A 19,013-nucleotide genomic window follows, 5' to 3' on the forward strand; every position below is an offset into this window, starting at 1 on the left:
CGGACAATTCAACTTTCCTAAAGAGAATTAAAAAAATCCTTAATCACATACATAACATGATAACCAACCGTGAACCAAGTCACTAACATAATGATTATTGAAGGTTCTCTAAGTAAGTTAACCAAAAAAATCGAAGTTTACATAATAAAAGCTTATTCCGGTTTAGTTCTTAATTCCGGTTCAGATATAAACCAGCTTAAAGTAGACAAAGACAGCGTAGTTAGCGCATGTTACCCGACAACATCATTCTCACTCTCTCCTCTTCTCACTCCCTCTCTCTCTCTCTCTCTCTCTCTCCGTCTCAGCAGCGAAGGAAGCAGAGGAGGAGCCAAAATCAATGGCGGCCAACAATTTCGCGACGAAGCTAAGCAGGAACACCAACAGAATCACAGTAATCTTGGTCTACGCATTCCTCGAATGGCTTCTCATGTTTTTCATCTTCCTCAATTCCCTTTTCACTTACTTCGTCGTCAAATTCGCTTCTTTCTTCGGCCTTAAGCAAGTTTGTCTTCTCTGCCCTAAGCTAGATCGACTCTTCGAGCGAAACCCGGAAAACAGATTCACTTACTACAGAGAGCTTTTATGTCAAAATCACGTCGCCGAGCTCGCCAGTCTCAGCTTTTGCAAAACTCACGGGAAAATATCCGAATCGGCGAACTTGTGCTCAGATTGCTCAAATCGCGAAGAGGAAAGGAGCAACATTGGTTTAGGGTTTTGCACATGTTGTCAGAAGAGCTTGGCTGAGAAAACCTACCCTAATTACTTGCTTATCAAGTCATCAATTTGGGGAAAAACTCTGGGAGATAGAGAAAACGGAGGATTAATCTTAGAGATGATCGATGATGATAAATTTTTTGGAGATGGGTTTGACATAGAGAGAGAATCATATCCCTTGGGGTTCTTCAAAGGTAAAGCAGAAGAAGGTAAGATACAAGAGCAGCATAATGGTGAAGTGATTTCAGATGTTGAGAGCTATGGTTTAAGCCTGAGAGAAGTGTCTGAGGAGGAAGGTTTAAGATCTATCATCAGCAATAATTCTCCCGGGAACGAAGAGGAGATACCAGAAGCTAAATCAAGGGTTTCAAAGGATGAACAAAAGGATGATGATGACACAGGCAATGTTGAGACACATGGGGAAGATCAAATTTCAGGTAGAGTGAGAATCCATTAACCCAAAGTCTGAAAATTTACTTTTGTCTGTGACATGGGTTTTAAAGATTCCTTAATTTTGTGATTAAACAACAGTGCGTGTGGAAGAAAAAGAAGAAGTTGAAGAAGAAGAAGCAGATTTGTTGGATGACCAGTTTGAGAGCAAGAATTTGACTGGTAAGCAAAAAATAGTGAAGCACATATTATGTATGCATCTTTGAGTTAGTTTGTCTATCTATGTGAAGCACTTTAAGTCTGAATATATAGAGTTTTTTTGCTTTCATAGGTAGACAAAATGAAGAAGAAGAAGATAGAGAAGAAAAGACTAAGAAGCTTGATCCGGAAACTCCAACTTCAATCAGTACTTTATTCAACAAGAAACTACTTTTCCTTGCCAGAAATGAGTATGCAGATGATGGGAGTGTATTAGTGAGTGAGATGGAAGTTGGCGATCCTTTAAAGACTATTGAAAGGCTGAAAGAGACTGTGAAAGCAGAACAAGAAGCACTGAGAGATTTATATGCAGAGCTGGAGGAAGAAAGAAGCGCATCTGCAATATCGGCTAACCAGACAATGGCAATGATCACAAGGCTACAAGAAGAGAAAGCAAAAGTTCAGATGGAAGCGTTGCAGTATCAAAGAATGATGGAGGAACAAGCCGAGTATGATCAAGAAGCCTTACAGCTGTTGAATCATTTGATGGTGAAACGAGAGAAAGAGAAGGAACAACTCCAGAGAGAACTTGAGATTTATCGAGAGAAGGTTTTGGAGTATGAATCGAATGCTACGAACAAAATCACAATTACAAAAAGCAACTGTGAGGATGATAATGATAATAATGATGATGAGAAAAGGGAGGAGAATGGAGAAGAGGATAATTCTTCTGAAACAGATGTGGATTTGGAGAAGATAACATTGGATTGCGTACAACATATGAGCATGCTTGGTGACTCCTTATCAGAGTTTGAGGAAGAGAGGCTAGTAATTTTGGATCAGCTTAGGGTTTTAGAGGACAGACTAGTAACAATGCAGGACAATGAGTCAGCTGAGGATCCAAAATTTCCAGGAGAATTTAGCAATAGTTACGAAGAAGAGAGTTATAACGAACATGAAGGACAAACAATGGCATCAATGGCAAAGAGTTTGCTACCTCTTCTAGACGCAGCAGAGAATGAATCAGAAGACGAGTATCAAGAACTACCGGAATCCATTGAAAAGAACTTTGGTTTGGAAAGTGAGAAGCTAGAGATCATCAAACAAGTTGATAGTGTCTATGAGAGGTTACAGGAGCTGGAAACAGATGGAGAGTTTCTGAAAAACTGTATGAGTTCGGCGAAGAAAGGTGACAAAGGAACAGATATTCTCAAAGATATTTTGCAACATCTCCGTGATTTTAGAACCATTGAACTCACAGACACAATCGAAAACCAGACGACACAGGACGAGTGATGGTTATTTACAAGAATTATGAACTCTTTCACCATTATTCAGACAGGTTTCAAGAACAGCTGGAATCAATATCTTGCACTGCTCAATGGAGGATCTGAGGGTTACAGAAATTCTCAGCTGGTTTTTTGTGTGTTTTTGTTGTTGTTTGGAGTAACAAAAGGATTCTCACTAGTCATTGGATGTGTATGTAAATTGTTTTGTGTTTCAATTGGAAGAAAAGGAAAATAATTATTTTGAAAGTAAATGACATGTTCATGATAGTTACAATGGCACATTCAAGTCACAAGTGATTCATTCTAAAACACTTTGAAAGAGATTGCAGAAAACAAATGGCTAGAAAACAGAATGTAACAGTAAATGAATTAAGACCATTTGCCCTCATTATAACATTGCAGTCATTTCGCAAAAGCCCATCATCGTTCATTTTGCTAAAGAAGCTGTAGGTAGGCCTTTGAGGTCATTCATTTAGCATCACTGAAGTAGTATGTGTATGTCTAAACATCAGACGTTAATGTATAGTTCGGCCTTAAAACTTCGATGGCCAAGCGAGTTCCATTTATGAAACATAGTTTTTTATTAAAGCACATTTTCCCTGAAGCAAACTACTCTTAAAGAACCTGAGGTAAAGTTAAGATTTGCATTTCTTTAAAATGTCATTTGGTTAGTCTAACTTAAGTACATTACTAGTAATAATATATCTATCTAAGCAATCACACATGCATGTGGGTGCAATGATCAATCTCGCTATAGATAAAAGACCCCCCTCCAAAAGGAAAGAACATGTAAAGTAGAAGTTGTTATGCTATATATTCTTATGCCTTGAATATATAAAATTCTGTGTCACCTAAAATATTTTTTAAGAAAAACGGAAAATATAAACAAAATTTGAGTCAAGAACCTGATGATATAGGTCATCATAAGATACCTAAAGTCATCATAACATATGTACCTAAGATTATGTTAACTTCCAAAGTAGTACTGTTTAGTTTACTTTAATCAAGTAACACTTTAACTAAAAACTTAAAATGCAATTACTTTTTTTTTGTTAATCATAAGAGTGGTTATATAAGTATAACTATAGCTGTTTAGTGTTTAGTTTATTGAATTTCAAGAGTGTGATCACGAAATGTATATAAATTCGGAGCTAAAGAAACCATACAAATGAAGGTCACTAAATTTGATAATGATTGGTGCATAACATATACTACAAGTACACTTGGGAGTTGCCGTATAAGCACAACATTGCTTTAAATTCGAAAGTGGAATAATGTTCATTATGCAGAAACGTCATGATTAATACTTTAGGACAGAGATAAAGGCATCGTTAGTGTCTCTCATCTCATGTGTGCCTTACCATTGGTTGTCACATGCTCATTTTTTTTTTACTTTTGCATTCCTAATAATAAGAAGATGTAAATCCTAAAAAAAAACCTAGTATACATAATACATCATAGAAAAAAGGATGATGACAATCAATCAATAATAGTTAATATGCGATGGCAATTTATTTTTCTCATGGAGTAAAGGAAGAAATATAGTTTTCTTACCAAGATCATGTACAGACCAAATCATTGAGCTATACCAAATATTCAATATTATGATTTTTTTAGATTTATTTTCTTATGAAACACGCATTTATGTATATAATAAACAAACGCACATTTTCTTTCAATTGGAAACGACGAACGTTGACAAAATCAACAAAGAATAAGAGCCGTAGATGTCTCTCTTTTTTTTTTTTGGGTAGTAGCCGCAAATGCAATGATATGAATGAAAATCAACAAAGCAAGGAACAGCCGTGACGGTAGTAGTTTCGCTGTCACTTTGATTGGACTCCTAAAGAAACAAGTAAAAGTGTGTATGTGTGTCTGTCTGTGGGGTCTTTTTCGTCATTTTACCAACCTTCTTTTTTAATATTTTTTTACTTTATATTTAATGAAGTAAGAAATTGTGATGAGAGTGGGGTTTTTATTGTTTTCTCTCTATACATCGGATCGGTAGGAGAATCCTACTCTTATTTTAAACATTTTTTTAATAATTATAATTATATAATTGTAAGGCTTTTTTTTTTGTGTTAATAATTAAGGGAGCGAGTGAGGCCACTCTGGCTGGAGACAACTAAACCACACCTGCCATTATCTCTCATTCTCCCTCCGCTACTTGGATCCTTCCCTCTTTCCTCATTTCCCACCGATTCGAATCATTTCTCTCTCTTTCCTGATCTGTGATTTCTCAAACAAAACTGAGAACAACCCAATATTTTGGTACAGTATCGATCGAGAATTTCTGAAATTACTGCATTGTTTTGTTTTTTCTTCATCCATCAACTGAGCCCGGTGGTGACGGCGATCAGCGGCTATGTCTTCAAAGACTAAGTAAGAGACTCTCTGTTTTCATCCTATCTCTTTGGGTGACTTTTTTTTTTATAGTAAATTCAGATCTGATCGAGCCAACAGAAATAAAAGACAAGTTACTATTTTGAGAAATTGTCAATGATCCATAGAGATTTTGTTTAGATCTTAATTTTATTTTATTTTTCCTCCTAATTATGCGGCAATTTTAATTCTTTGAGCAATTTGTGCCCGTTTGCTTTCTTCCTTGCTGAGATCGACTTTGTGTTGTTGTCTTTTGTTGGAAACAGAACTAGTTTGTCCGAAACTAGTAATACTACACCGGGGAAATCATCACCTGCAACTCCTAGAATATCAAAGTTGAGTAGCAGGGGAGCAAGCAATAAATCCGAAACTAATAGTAATTCTCCATCTACTACTACTACTCCTACTCCACATTCACGCCTTTCCCTTGATCGTTCTTCCCCACATTCCAAGTCTTCTACTGAAAGACGTTCACCAAAGGTTCCTACTCCTCCTGAGGTATGTGTTTTTAAGTGTTGAATCTTATAACCATTTTTTTTATTGTAAGTGAATTTATCACTCTTACACTATGTTACTACATAAGTTCTGTGGTTTCTTATGTTTGGGAGCTTCCTCATGTTTCTATACCTTGACATCCGTTTTTCTTTTCTAATGAGTTCTCAGAAAACTCAATCGCGTGTGGTCGTGAAAGGATCAGAAACGCAGACCCGGTTGAGTCAAATCAAGGAAGATTTGAAGAAAGCCAATGAGCGGATATCTTCATTAGAGAAGGAGAAAGCTAAAGCACTTGACGAGCTTAAAGATGCTAAAAAGGAGGCTGAACAAGCGACTCTGAAGCTGGATGATGCTTTAAAAGCGCAGCAGCATGTGGAGGCCAATTCTGAGATTGAGAAGTTTCAAGCTGTTGAGGCAGGGATCGAGGCAGTTCAGAGCAATGAAGAAGAATTGAAGAAAGAGCTAGAGAGTCTCAAGAACCAACATGCTTCTGATTCTGCTGCTCTTGTTTCGGTCAGACAGGAGCTTGAGAAAATCAATGAAGAATTGGCTGCGGCCAATGATGCTAAGACTAAGGCCTTGAGCCAAGCAGATGATGCTAGTAAGACGGCTGATGTTCATGCTGAGAAAGTTGACATCTTGTCTTCTGAGTTGACTCGGTTGAAAGCTTTGCTTGTTTCAACCCGAGAAAAGACTGCCATTTCAGGGAACGAGATGGTTGCCAAGCTAGAAGACGAGATTTTGGTTTTGAAAAAAGATCTCGAGAAAGCAAGAGGTTTCGAGGCAGAGGTCAAAGAAAACGAGATGATCATCGAGAAGCTTAACGTTGACCTTGAAGCTGCGAAGATGGCAGAATCTTATGCACACAACTTGTCTGATGAGTGGCAGAGCAAAGCCAAAGACCTGGAGGAACAGCTAGAAGAAGCTAACAAGTTGGAGAGATCTGCTTCTGTATCTTTGGAATCTGTGATGAAACAGCTCGAAGTAAGCAATGATAAATTGCATGACATGGAAACTGAAATCACTGATCTTAAGGAGAAAATCGTGACATTGGAGACAACAATTGCTAGTCAAAAGGAGGATCTTGAAGAATCCAAGCAGCGGTTTGCCAGTGCAGAAGAAGAATTATCAAAGATGGAAAAAGAAGTAGAGAATTTAAAGAGTGGGCTTGAAACTGTGGAGGAGGAGAAGAACCGGGCTTTAAAGAAGGAGCAAGATGCTACTTCAAGAGTTCAAAGGCTTTCAGAAGAGAAAAGTAAGCTCTTATCAGATCTAGAGAGCTCAAAAGAGGAAGAGGAGAAGAGTAAGAAAGCAATGGAGAGTTTAGCTTCAGCTTTACATGAAGTGTCAAGCGAAGGAAGGGAATTGAAAGAGAAGTTGTTGAGTCAAGGCGATCACGAGTATGAAACGCAAATAGATGACTTGAAATTGGTGATTAAAGCGACCAACGAGAAGTACGAGAATATGCTTGATGAGGCAAGACATGAGATAGATGTTCTGGTTAGTGCAGTCGAGCAAACTAAAAAGCATTTTGAGAGCTCAAAGACTGATTGGGAGATGAAAGAAGCTAATTTGGTGAATTACGTGAAGAAAATGGAAGAAGAAGTTGCTTCGATGGGGAAAGAAATGAATAGGCTGGACAATTTGCTGAAGAGAACCGAAGAAGAAGCCGATGCAGCTTGGAAGAAAGAGGCCCAGACGAAAGATAGTTTAAAAGAAGTGGAAGAAGAGGTCATTTATCTTCAGGACACTCTCGGGGAAGCAAAAGCAGAAAGCATGAAGCTCAAGGAGAATCTGTTGGATAAAGAAACGGAGTTTCAAAACGTCATTCACGAAAACGAGGATCTGAGGGCGAAGGAGGATGTTTCTCTGAAGAAGATCGAGGAGTTATCGAAGTTACTCGAGGAAGCATTGTTGGCCAAGAAGCAACCGGAAGAAGAGAATGGCGAGCTCAGTGAGACCGAAAAAGACTATGATTTGCTACCAAAAGTGGTTGAGTTTTCTTCTGAGAACGGTCATAGAAGTTTAGAAGAGAAATCTTCTAAAGTAGAAACCCTGGATCACGAAGCTTCACAAGAGCAGATCAGCAATGGCTTTGATAATGGAAACAGTAATGGCAATAGTATGGAGGAGAAAGAAGTGAATGGAAAACCCGAGGCAGAAACAGAGAAGAAGGAGAAGAAAGAAGAAACACAAGATGATGACAAAGATGATTCTGTTGAAGTTATATTTAAAATGTGGGAAAGTTGCCAAATCGAGAAGAAAGAAGCTTTCCCCGATAAGAAAACAGAACTAGAGTCTCAAGAAGAAGAAGAAGATTTAAGCAAAATCGATGAAAGCGACAAAACCTCAACAGAGAACGTTGATGAAGCCGGAAACGCTTTAACCTCAGAAGAACAGCTTATGATGGAGAAGAAGATCAAGAAGAAGAAGACTTTACTTGGTAAAGTTGGGAATCTTCTCAAGAAGAAAGCACCCGTAAACCAGAAATAACAACCAGCTTCGAGGTAAGGAAAAAAAGTAAATCTTATGTGTAAAACATATATATCTGTATACCTTTTTTTTTTTTCATCAGTGTTCTTTATATATATAATTTGTTGGTTCTTGATTCTTTTCTTCTTTTTATTTTATTTTAAAACAATGTTTTCGGATCGATCTTTGTTTATAAAGGTTTGCGTTTTACTTTTATTCTGCTTTTATTACTAACCGCAACAACAATCAGCGGTTTTATAACCGCTCAACCTCCATGAACGCGAACGAGTTCTTTCACAAGCAACTTTGATGATTCAAATGATCCCAAAACTCCAAGAACACACCCGAGAATAACAAACCCGATATTGGCGGCTCTTGTGAGTTTCGACATCCCGTCCCAGCAAATCTTCAAGTAGAAAGCAGACGGCAGTATCACAGCGATTGTGACACTAACCAACGAGCCCGTGAGGCTCAAGACATAACTGAAGTAAGGGACGGTTAAAGCCAATGTGAGAATGACAAGTAACATAGTGGAGCCGAAAAGACCACGAGCGACGAGCTTGGCGCGATCGGTCATGGTGGAAGGAAGGCTATGTTCCAGCTGGATGGCTAAAGGAGCGAACTCTAAGGCGTATTTGGTCATCGGGGTTAGTACAGTGGCCCAGAGAGCGATCTTGGTAACTAGCAAATGTTTTGGAAGACTGAGGGTAATTTGGGGATTTACGCTTGGTCCGAACATCTTCGCTCCTGTGATGGCTAGTGCTGCGTATAGAGCCGTCACCGTAGCGAAGCTTACGATCGATACCTATTTTGACATGCAAATGATGCAATGCATTAGGTTTCTAACTTTCTATAAAAGGCAGCACATTTAATTTTAAAACCTACGAATAGTATTTTGTGAAAATCGCAAAATAAAAGGTTTTGACCAAAAAAGAAAAAGGATACATATTTATTCTAACGTACCTTTGTGAATTTGGAAGGATCTTTCATGGAAGTGTACAGATTAGGAAATACGATGTGCCCACCAAAACCGAACAAATAGATTCCCGAAACCATCGGAATATTCCCTAACCGGAGGACTGGAATCTTTCCATCATTGATAACGCCTCCAAATACGGCCGTGTAAACCACCGAACCAAATATAATCGCCGACATAAGAATTCCACCGGAAGAAAGAAACGAGATGGAAGACAAATCTCTGATCCAGAGGCTCGGCAAGGCGATAGCCACCGCAACCACTGTCAGCTTCGAGGCCGGGAAATGACCGTTGCTGTGGTGACTAAAAGTGGCGGGAAAAGCGGCGTAGATGTTGTCGTGGAGGGAGATGGTGTAAGAGACTAAGGCCATGAAGATTTCGAGGTAGATGAAGAGGGAGGCGATGAGGCGCCCGTGGCGGCCGAATGCTGAGTGGCCTATGTCGGAGTAGGATTTGGATTTGGGGTTGCGGCGGAGACAGTTTCCGAGGATGTGGGAAGTGTAAGTGGTGAGGATCCCCAAGGATATGAGTAGGAAGATTGAGACCCAACCGCCACTTTCGACGGCGTATGGCATTGATAGTTGGCTTAGTCCTGCATGTGGTACCGGAGAAACATCACGTCAGAGTTTGCTTATTGATTCATGTTTTAATTAGAGAAATTATTTAACTTTTATTTCAAACATGTTTAGGATTAACTAGCGTGCATAATATAAGGATATTAACACATAAATATACATATTTATAAGTAAAAAACACTTGCTATAACACTCTTGTATACAACATCACTTTAGTTATTTATCAAATTAGATACAGAAATGTATGGGCTTGGTGCATGCATCATTATATTAAAAGTACGTACCAATGAGCATACCAACCATGTTGGTAACAGAGTGAAGAAATGAACTGTTTTCAGACGGCTCCAACACCAACTCTTTAACCCGCGGGTTTTCGTGCTCACACTCATGATCACACCCTTTGTTTTCCTCAACGCACGCAACACATATATTCGTTCCCGACATGTTTCTGTCGACGCAGTCACTAGCTAACGTACTTCACTAAGATATTGTGAGCTCGTGTAAGAGAAAGAGGGAGTGTTGCTGTTATTTGTAGACGAAGATACGCACTGCACTGTACATAAAATGTATATGAATGATAAAATGAAATTCATACAATAATGTTTCGTATATTCGTTGGCCTTCCAATGATATTGGCACGTGGGTTTTTTGTTGGTTGGTTGTTTAATTATCGTAGCATATTAATTAGGAGTAATCGCATCATGACGTCCAACGGGAATTTCCACATACATTTTTAAGATTGAATCTGAATGTGCTCCAACTTAGTGAATTCGATCCATAGCTAGCGAGTTTGGATCGGGGGACCAGATCGACCCCACGAATTATATCTCTATATATTTATAACCAATATATAAGGATTTCTTTGAAAATTTTGATTACCTAGTAATTAGAAGAATCAAATCGATATAATATATATTAAGGACCCTACATAAGTATTATTATGCTCTTTCATTTCATGCATGTGCCCTTAATTTGGTCCATAAACGAAACAAATTTTGCGCACTATAACCGAAACAGAATAATGAGAAGGAAGTGAAAATTCAGCGTGAATCATAAGATACGTTTTGACATTGATTCTAATTATATCATGAAGGAATATATTCTAGTACTAATATGATTCGGATTTTACGTAATTAATTCATAATGTTTGTTTCCATATACGCGAATAATATACGCTGACGTGACACAAACGTACTATCTAGACAAACGGAAACAAGTGATGAATTAAATAACTTTTGGGAATGTATTGTTTGTTCTGTTTTGCCAAGTTTTCAAGAGTGAGAGATCTCATTAGTGATGAGTTCTTGCACTCAAGAGTAAACTTACAAATGGAACACAACAAGTCTCACATTATATCAACAACAAAAAAAAAGAAAAAAGTCTCACATCATATCAAAAACAAAAGTAGCAGAAACTAGACAGCAGATACAACAAAATAATTTAAGGACAAGTAACATAAACTCTCGAAAGCCGCTACAATACATACTAGTAGGGTTTTTGGTGAAGGGCAGGAGAGAGCAGAAGATATAGGTGAGATTGTTGAATTTTGAGAAATGTCTTTATGAATTTTTGAGAAAGTCATCAAGTGAAACTCTCCATTCAATTGAAGGCTCTTAACGTTGAAACACAAAATTTTAAAACAACAGCACTTACAAGAACCTATTACACAATAAAACTAGAATACCAAAAATTGGGATTCCACCCCTCAAATCTCTCAAATCAAAATATAAATCCATGCCATATATAATTTGACTCAAACTGCGATTACGCTTCCCTGAGCTTCGGTAATCAGTCTCTTCTTATTCGATCTGTCTTTGGATTTCTGAGACTTTCGTTTCCTCGAAGGAGTCTCCTGGTTTAGTTCTTCTGTGTCTTGTTCCATTGCAGACACAGCAGCACTGACCTCTGTTTCTTTCTTCTTGTCCTTAGGATACTCACTCTCAGTCTCTGGATCAATTACAGACATCTCTCCAAGCGTGTAGTCTAACAAGAAACTGCTTCTTACGAATCTGTCGATTCTATTGAAATGTCTCTGAGAATATGGGATTAAACCTTCCAGGAGTTCTCCAATTCCTTTTACCTGTCAGAAAAATTTCCAAGATTAAGCCAAAAAAAACCTTAGTATTTACTGCTATTGATCTTATGACTTTTAGGTTACACCAAACCTGAACAATTTCAGTAGGAGGAAGTATGTTGAAGGTTTGGTAAAGAACAAACTGAGCAATGTGGCATAGCTTTGGTTTTGTGTTCCATTCTCGGACATATTCAAATAGCAAACGGAACTCTTCTTTTTCAAGTCCTTGAAGAGCTTTCACAATCTCTTTGTCTGATTCTCTTTTCCTGTTACACCAATTGCAGATTAGAAAAGGAAGAGACTTAATATCGAGAAAATCAACTGTTACGTGTTCTTACCTGCAGAGACCAGCAAAGAGTTCGAAAACTTTGTGAGGCCTACGAAGCTCAAACGCTAATCTTATAGCTTTGGTGTACTCAGCATCTAACACTGCGTTTTCCAGCTCTTGGCCTCTAAGGATTGCTTCTTCCTGTACGACATAAGTGGTTCAAGATGATGGTGAAACTTAAGATCAAGTACACATGACTGTTTTATGGAAACCAGACTATTAAGACATAGTTAATTAGTGAAATTGACAGACCTCTTTCCTAAATTCGTCTTCTTTATCAGAAGCTGTTGAGTCATGCCACAAATTAATAACTGCATCGCCTCCACCAGTTGCAATCATTTCTGTCTTCTTTCCGACAGCTAAAGCCCATACCTGTAAAATTTAAAAGTGTAATTTGGCTGAAACGACTATCAAGAGGTCTGTGACTAATGGCAATGAACATGTTCCATCAAAACGCTAGAAATAAACACTTTCCAATACAAAGACAAGCAAGGCAGAAGTTCATAACCCTATAAATAATAACGTCAAAGGCAGACCAAGAAATGGATACATAAAGAAACCAAACACTGTTTAGGTCACCTTGTCCTCGTGCTGGTCATATGTGGCAATGCATTCGCTGGTGTTCACATTCCAAAGTTTCAATAAACCATCGGCACCTAAAAGTGCGCGGTTAAATGTTAAGACTTAAGAGGAAGAAAAACGTATGACATCAGGGTAGTGAAACTTACCACATGAGACAAACTGGGTTCCATCAGTTATGAATGAGGCCCTAAGTACACTTGAGGTGTGACCTTCAAATGTTTTGAGGCATGAGCCATCAGATATCGCCCATATCTTTACTGTCTTATCACCTGATGCTGTTATCACACACTGATCAACAGTTGAGAACTCAACAGAAAAAATCCGCCTCTTATGTCCTTTAAGTGTAACAACATGGACCAAGTCTGGTAGTCTCCATATGCTAGCAGTACGATCCTGCAAGACAGAAACCAACAGTCAGATAAGAACTTTAAGCATGTCTTCATCAGAGCTCAATGCATCTCATTTAAAAGGAGAGAAAAGGAAGATAGATTTCTCAAGTCACCTGTATTTCAGAAAAAGATTCAATTGAGTGTGATATCCACAAAACTAAACAGAAAAGACTTGCTCAGCATATTTTATTACCTCAGAACCAGTGCAAACTAAACTATCGTTACGAGCAACAGCCACGGAATTGATGTCTTTATCATGGGCAGCAACAACACTTCTAGTTTTTAGATTAATTGGCTCCTCTGAGTCCTCTGAGATACCATCAAGGCTCCAGACTTTCAGTGTGCGATCGCTAATCCAAAGGAAAGTAAATTAAGAGATGAGAAAAAGAAGAGAAAGATGACATGACTTTTGGGAGACAATAGATAACTGTTAACAATGAAGACAGGTTCTACATCATCTATCATGGCTTGGATGTGTCTCCATTTACGTAAACAAATTGGTTTCAGCCAGAATATTTACTAAACAATGAAGGTAACAGCAATCATACTTTCTCGATCACAGTCTCTAATACTTCTTATCTGATAGTAAATTTTATTTTCCAGCATAAGGCCTGACAGTAAACAACCAGCATATTACAACCGAAATTTTTCCTTTCTTATATTTCCCCAGAGTCCTAATCAAGATTTGCTCATTGTTAGAAACAATATATGCATACACGAGAAGCATCATTTCTGGGAACTGCCTATAGCATTCCCATGCTGGCAGTACAATACTTCACTTACATCAAAATAAAAGGATTTATGCAATCATTTATGTAGCACGTACCCGCTGCCGCTGACAAAGAAGCTAAAGGACTTTTTTGCAAAAGCAACTGCTAAGATATCACCATTATGACCTGTACCAACTCCAATGCAAGATTTGCTTGTTGCATTCCATAGTCTTACCTGCAAAGTAATCAAATATAAATTAACCAACTCCTGGGATCACTCTAATTAAAAAGGCATTTTGTAGGTTATGTTTTGGGGAATGATGTGCATGGAAAACAGCAACGACATAAGCTATAAACAACCCTGAAAAATCTGAAACAAAAAAAATATCTTTCTCTAGTAATCTAGCTTTTTCCTGTGCTTTGCCAGCTAACTCAATGAAAAACAAACCCAAGAGGTACAGGTTTACGGGAACTACAGGGTCAGTAAATGGACTTACAGTTTTGTCTTTGCTCCCAGTTACAATTAGAACATTCCCAGAACTAGATACACAAGTATCAAGGGACAAAACAACTTCCTTATGGCCAGCTAACACGTAAGAACATGACATTGTTGCAACGTCATAAACACGAACCTGCAGATATATTGCAAATCTTAGTTCATAAATAATCAAATCACTTAATCATACTCACAGGATAATGATCAAGCCAGAACGATACAGATAGCAAAATGGTCAGTTACCTCCTCGAGATTTGTAGCTACTGCAAGAAATTCTTCTTCATCACCTAGAAACTTCATATCAGCTATTTCTTCATTATATCCAACAAGCCTCTTGCTTAGCACTAACTCTGATTCTTCTACATTATCCAAAACAGAGTAGATAAAAAATTGCTGATCAGCAGTCACACAAAGCAGTCCGTGATCAGAAGGCAGCATAGCAGCTGCAGTGAATCCTCTTTTAGATTCCTCGTCATCTGAACTGACAGTAATATCCGAAGACTTTTGCTCATAAAGGCAAACTGAACTGTCAAAGTAAACAGCCAAAGATCTTAATACATTTTTCTTGCGCTAGCATGGCTTATATGACTTTACTCCAACACTACCGCAACAAAACCTATTAAAGAATATAACGGCTTACCCTTCAGACTTCCAGATGCGCACAACACCGCGTTCACCAACAGTAATAAAATACGTTGCTTGAGATTCAGATTTCTTCTTCTTACTCTTCTGATCCAAAGAAGCTACAAATGAAGCGAAAGGCGTCGCAGAAGAAACTGTTGTCACAGCTTCTAGTACCTCATATGTAGCAACTGTAGCCGTGCAGCTATAATCATGAAGGTCCCATAAGTTTACAACCTGTGATTAACCAATAAGTTAGCACCACTGGACAATTAAACTTTAGAATAAAGACAAATATCAAATAGATAACAATCCTACTCCTGAAGTATGTAACTCAATTAAACTAGAGAGTGCTTAGAACTCACTTTATCTCTTCCAGCACTGAATAAAGTCCATCCATCCTCTGATAGAGCAATTGAAGTCACAGCAGAAAAGTGCTTCTCCAAAATGGCAAGACATTTCTTCTCAGTATTCTTAGCCATGAGATCCCAGACTCTAACAGTTGAATCATCACTTCCCGATATAACCTACACCATACCATTGAGAATGCAACTCTTGTCATCAAACAGAAATGGAATAGAGCTTTACAAGAATAACATATCCCTTTATAAATAGATAATTCTCTTCCTTTATAAGAGTAATATTACTTTCAGATAATTTTACCCATAGACAGAATTGGTACATACGATATTTTTGTTTGCATCAGGATGGAACAAGACACTTGACACAACCCCTTTATGGCCTTTGAAATAATGAGTGCAGAAACCACCATCAACATCCCAAACAAGGACTTTCCTATCAGCTCCGGCAGTAGCTAGCAACCCTCCAGATGCGTGGCAAGCCATACCCATCACTGGTCCCTCGTGTCCCTGCTCACAATTAAGCACACATTACATGAAGACCAGCACAATGACAACAATAATCATATTTTGAAGTCGAATATTCAGAACTGAAAGCTCTTTTCTAGAAAATTGTAGATAGTATAAATGAACTGACTACTCATTAATCCGGATGGGTCAGGGACTTACAAGCATGAGACACAGTTAAAACAACAGAAACATAATACAGAGCCAATTGAGTACAATATATACCTTCCAAGAGCGAATGCATTTCAAAGTTTCCAAATCCCAAACTCGAATTTGTCTACTGTGTCCAGCAGAGAAAAGGAGCTTATCATCAGGACTAAGAGCCAAAGCAGTGAGTGTATCCGACTCGCCTTCAATCGTGGATTTCACTGATGAATCCTTCGAATCAACGATGTTAATGGTGTCACCACAGGCACAGACAATAAAAGAACCGTCAGATGAAACTATGAAAGGACCACCGCCGTAGAACTGCTTTAGAGATCGAGAGCACTTGTAGTTCTTCTTCAACGAATGAGGAGCCATCACGACGGCGAACTCTCTTTCCCGTCCGGTGAAGAGAAGAACGTTTTAGAGCTTTGCGCGAACGAATAAGGTAGCCGGAGAAAGAATTAGGGTTTAAGCAGCTCGCTTTTATATCTCTGGTCTTTTTTAATTTTTTTAATTTAATACGTACAAAATACAGCGTTTGCGGTCTGCGTTTGCAAAACGCTTGATACAAATATCCAAGCCCAGTAACAGTACAATGGCCCATAACAATTAGGAACTAATCGTAGCCGTCCATCTGATGAAAAAGACCTACACTAGTCCACTTTCGCACGCTTACACGTGTTCAACATTCGCCACTTGCATCTTCACACGTACAAATATTCGATTCCACACGTGTACAACATTCTCTCTCTCTCTGTTATTTCATCTCTAGAAAAGGCCACAAAAAACCAAACTTTTCGATTTTTCCTCTCTGGAATCTCGATTCTGTATGATCTCTTCGATCTAATCGAGTTCTTTTGACGTTCCGTGTAGAATTTCACATCTAGGGTTTGCTAAAGCTTGAACCTTTGCTTGCCCTTTTCTCTTGGAAGAGGTTTTGATTTCCTGGGCATGAATTTTTCCCTAATTTTGTTACCTTCGAAGCAGAACAGCCAAAGATGTCGGATTCAATCCAAGAGAGATACTTAGTAGGATACGCACTCGCAGCCAAGAAACAGCATAGTTTCATCCAGCCTTCTTTGATCGAACACTCGAGGCAACGAGGCATTGATCTGGTCAAGCTTGATCCGACGAAACCGCTGTTGGAGCAAGGGAAGCTTGATTGCATAATCCACAAGCTCTATGATGTGTATTGGAAGGAGAATCTTCATGAGTTTCGCGAGAAATGTCCTGGTGTTCCTGTAATCGATTTGCCTGAGGCTATCGAGCGGTTGCACAATAGGGTTTCGATGCTTGAGGTGATAACTCAATTGAGGTTTCCTGTTTCAGATAGCGAAAAATTTGGTGTTCCGGAGCAAGTTGTTGTCATGGATTCGAGCGTTTTGAGCGGCGGAGGAGCTTTAGGGGAGCTTAAGTTTCCGGTGATTGCTAAGCCGTTGGATGCTGATGGGAGTGCGAAATCTCACAAGATGTTTTTGATATATGATCAGGAAGGGATGAAGATATTGAAAGCTCCGATTGTGTTGCAGGAGTTTGTGAATCATGGTGGTGTGATCTTTAAGGTCTATGTGGTTGGAGAGCATGTGAAATGTGTAAAGAGACGATCTTTACCTGACATCTCTGAAGAGAAGATTGGGACATCAAAAGGGTCTCTTCCCTTTTCACAGATATCGAATCTGACTGCTCAAGAAGACAAGAACATAGAGTATGGTGAGGATAGGAGCTTAGAGAAAGTGGAGATGCCTCCATTGAGTTTCTTGACTGATCTAGCAAAGGCCATGAGGGAATCAATGGGTCTCAATCTCTTTAACTTCGACGTGATTAGGGATGCCAAAGATCCTAATAGGTACCTTATAATTGATATTAACTACTTTCCTGGATATGCTAAGATGCCTTCGTACGAGCCTGTGTTGACGGAGTTCTTCTGGGACATGGTCACAAAGAAGAATCATGTCTGAGGAAAAGTCTACCAAATTTGAATCTCTGTTAGCAGGAACATTTGTTGCAACTGCCATTGCAAGCATATCAATTGGTTCTGGCCTATGGTGACTAGCTGCTCTGCTAATTTTCATTTGGATTCTTAAACTTGTGGTTTTTTTTTAATATTATTTAGTTGTTTCTCTTTCGTTTACTTCCAAGTTTTTGCAAGGCCTTGTTAAGTATGCATAACTGTTGCTTCTCTTGAAATGCATTGGATCTCCAAATTCTTGCTCATTTACTCTCTTCTTAACTATTGGTAATACTAATAGTGTAGGCTGTGACTTCTCTGCCAAGCTTTAATGGTACATATTAGCCTAAAGTTTGTCAAGGATGAGGTAGATGATTGATGAAATGCCTTATATATATATTTTTCGCCAATTTGAGGTGTAAGTGAGTGGTAACCTTCCCTCTATAATGCTTTTATATTGTCTATATTCTAAACCTGGAGATTGTTTGAAATCATCTTTAATGAGGTATGTGATTGTCTAAATTTCAGCATGAATCTCTTGGAATGATTTTTCTCCCTGATAAAGCAAACTTGTTGTATGTTCACTTCTGGATGTTAAGATCCTCATATAAGATGTTTAGATGACTCACATGAGATAAAACTGAATCTAGAGACTTTTGTCAGATTCTTAGTGGGATGTCCTGAGGTGGATGTGCTGAGAATATAGGTTCCTAGTTTCACGCAAGTTTTGATAATCCAAAGGTTAAAACCACTGCTTTTAGCTTCTCCAGAATCGTATACTCTGATTTGATGTGTGCATCATATGCATATTCCTAACTACACAGACATACTATATGAATGTGTATGTATTCTTATTGGGGTTGGCAATTATGCTTGAACAACTTGGGTGAAGCTGATAAGATGATTCTGGACAAATTTGATATTCTTTCTTAAATTCTCAATTTCCGAATAAAAAGCAAAGGTGATGACTATACCAATGATAAGTGTTAGTCAATGATTGGTTTGGTGAAATCAGCTAGTGAATGACCGGATACTTTCGAACATTTGATTGCCTATTTTTTTTTTTTTAAGTTGTGAGCTTATACCATTGAAGTGGATTGATATGTGTAACAACTTAACAGGAATAGACTAAAGTTGTTATCGCAGTGGCCGAAAAATCCTATCACTACTACAGCGCCGGGCAGGGCTGCGCCAAGAACCAAGCTGGTCCTAACCTTCAAAACGGCGACATTTACTCTTTATGTTTCATTTTATCCAAAAGACGACGAGACGACCCAACTTGTTGTTTTCTTCCTCTTGAGCTTTGAAGACGAGTCGTGACAAACTTAATTCACGACCACAGGAAGACGGAATTATTGGTA

The 19,013-nt window shown here is 38.5% G+C and overlaps 5 protein-coding genes across 5 annotated transcripts; 3 read left to right on the plus strand and 2 right to left on the minus strand.

Moving 5' to 3' along the window:
- The first annotated feature begins 263 nt into the window (after positions 1–263).
- LOC17881152 (myosin-binding protein 3) lies at positions 264–2,858 on the plus strand. Its single transcript, XM_006287114.2, has 3 exons — positions 264–1,151; positions 1,246–1,326; positions 1,436–2,858. Exons 1-3 carry the CDS (start codon positions 338–340, stop codon positions 2,596–2,598), a joined length of 2,058 nt encoding a protein of 685 aa, XP_006287176.2. The 5' UTR covers positions 264–337; the 3' UTR covers positions 2,599–2,858.
- A 1,852-nt stretch (positions 2,859–4,710) lies between these two features.
- Positions 4,711–8,156, plus strand: LOC17884341 (WEB family protein At5g16730, chloroplastic). Its single transcript, XM_006286991.2, has 3 exons — positions 4,711–4,973; positions 5,240–5,471; positions 5,637–8,156. The coding sequence occupies exons 1-3, from the start codon at positions 4,957–4,959 to the stop codon at positions 7,959–7,961; spliced, it is 2,574 nt and encodes an 857-aa protein (XP_006287053.1). The 5' UTR covers positions 4,711–4,956; the 3' UTR covers positions 7,962–8,156.
- Positions 8,157–8,176: 20 nt separating this feature from the next.
- Positions 8,177–9,935, minus strand: LOC17884368 (amino acid transporter AVT1H). Its single transcript, XM_006289294.2, has 3 exons — positions 9,776–9,935; positions 8,904–9,508; positions 8,177–8,745 (listed from the first exon to the last, which is right to left on the minus strand). Exons 1-3 carry the CDS (start codon positions 9,933–9,935, stop codon positions 8,206–8,208), a joined length of 1,305 nt encoding a protein of 434 aa, XP_006289356.1. The 3' UTR covers positions 8,177–8,205.
- Positions 9,936–11,066: 1,131 nt separating this feature from the next.
- On the minus strand, positions 11,067–16,154 carry LOC17882134 (transducin beta-like protein 3). The gene is made up of 14 exons (XM_006286981.2): positions 15,783–16,154; positions 15,378–15,560; positions 15,057–15,218; positions 14,711–14,928; positions 14,314–14,596; positions 14,072–14,206; positions 13,691–13,809; positions 13,058–13,214; positions 12,622–12,868; positions 12,473–12,549; positions 12,146–12,265; positions 11,904–12,034; positions 11,657–11,831; positions 11,067–11,571 (listed from the first exon to the last, which is right to left on the minus strand). The coding sequence occupies exons 1-14, from the start codon at positions 16,077–16,079 to the stop codon at positions 11,245–11,247; spliced, it is 2,631 nt and encodes an 876-aa protein (XP_006287043.1). The 5' UTR covers positions 16,080–16,154; the 3' UTR covers positions 11,067–11,244.
- Positions 16,155–16,489: 335 nt separating this feature from the next.
- LOC17884037 (inositol-tetrakisphosphate 1-kinase 1) lies at positions 16,490–17,918 on the plus strand. The gene has a single exon (XM_006288172.2). It carries the CDS (start codon positions 16,703–16,705, stop codon positions 17,660–17,662), a length of 960 nt encoding a protein of 319 aa, XP_006288234.1. The 5' UTR covers positions 16,490–16,702; the 3' UTR covers positions 17,663–17,918.
- Positions 17,919–19,013: the final 1,095 nt, after the last annotated feature.

This window comes from Capsella rubella, unplaced genomic scaffold, assembly GCF_000375325.1.
Source record: "Capsella rubella cultivar Monte Gargano unplaced genomic scaffold, Caprub1_0 scaffold_6, whole genome shotgun sequence".
NCBI lineage: Eukaryota > Viridiplantae > Streptophyta > Magnoliopsida > Brassicales > Brassicaceae > Capsella > Capsella rubella.

Bases quoted from the DNA above. Each gene is read 5' to 3' on its own strand.
- LOC17881152 (XM_006287114.2), top strand. From the start codon at position 338: ATGGCGGCCAACAATTTCGCGACGAAGCTAAGCAGGAACACCAACAGA. The intron at 1,152-1,245 runs GTAGAGTGAGAA...ATTAAACAACAG, and splicing joins TGGGGAAGATCAAATTTCAG to TGCGTGTGGAAGAAAAAGAA. The intron at 1,327-1,435 runs GTAAGCAAAAAA...TTGCTTTCATAG, and splicing joins TGAGAGCAAGAATTTGACTG to GTAGACAAAATGAAGAAGAA.
- LOC17884341 (XM_006286991.2), top strand. The intron at 5,472-5,636 runs GTATGTGTTTTT...ATGAGTTCTCAG, and splicing joins AGGTTCCTACTCCTCCTGAG to AAAACTCAATCGCGTGTGGT.
- LOC17884368 (XM_006289294.2), bottom strand. From the start codon at position 9,935: ATGTCGGGAACGAATATATGTGTTGCGTGCGTTGAGGAAAACAAAGGG. The intron at 9,509-9,775 runs GTACGTACTTTT...TACCACATGCAG, and splicing joins CATGGTTGGTATGCTCATTG to GACTAAGCCAACTATCAATG. The intron at 8,746-8,903 runs GTACGTTAGAAT...ATGTCAAAATAG, and splicing joins ATCCTTCCAAATTCACAAAG to GTATCGATCGTAAGCTTCGC.
- LOC17882134 (XM_006286981.2), bottom strand. From the start codon at position 16,079: ATGGCTCCTCATTCGTTGAAGAAGAACTACAAGTGCTCTCGATCTCTA. The intron at 14,597-14,710 runs GTAAGCCGTTAT...TTACTTTGACAG, and splicing joins CGCATCTGGAAGTCTGAAGG to TTCAGTTTGCCTTTATGAGC. The intron at 14,207-14,313 runs GTAACTGACCAT...ATATATCTGCAG, and splicing joins TAGCTACAAATCTCGAGGAG to GTTCGTGTTTATGACGTTGC.
- LOC17884037 (XM_006288172.2), top strand. From the start codon at position 16,703: ATGTCGGATTCAATCCAAGAGAGATACTTAGTAGGATACGCACTCGCA.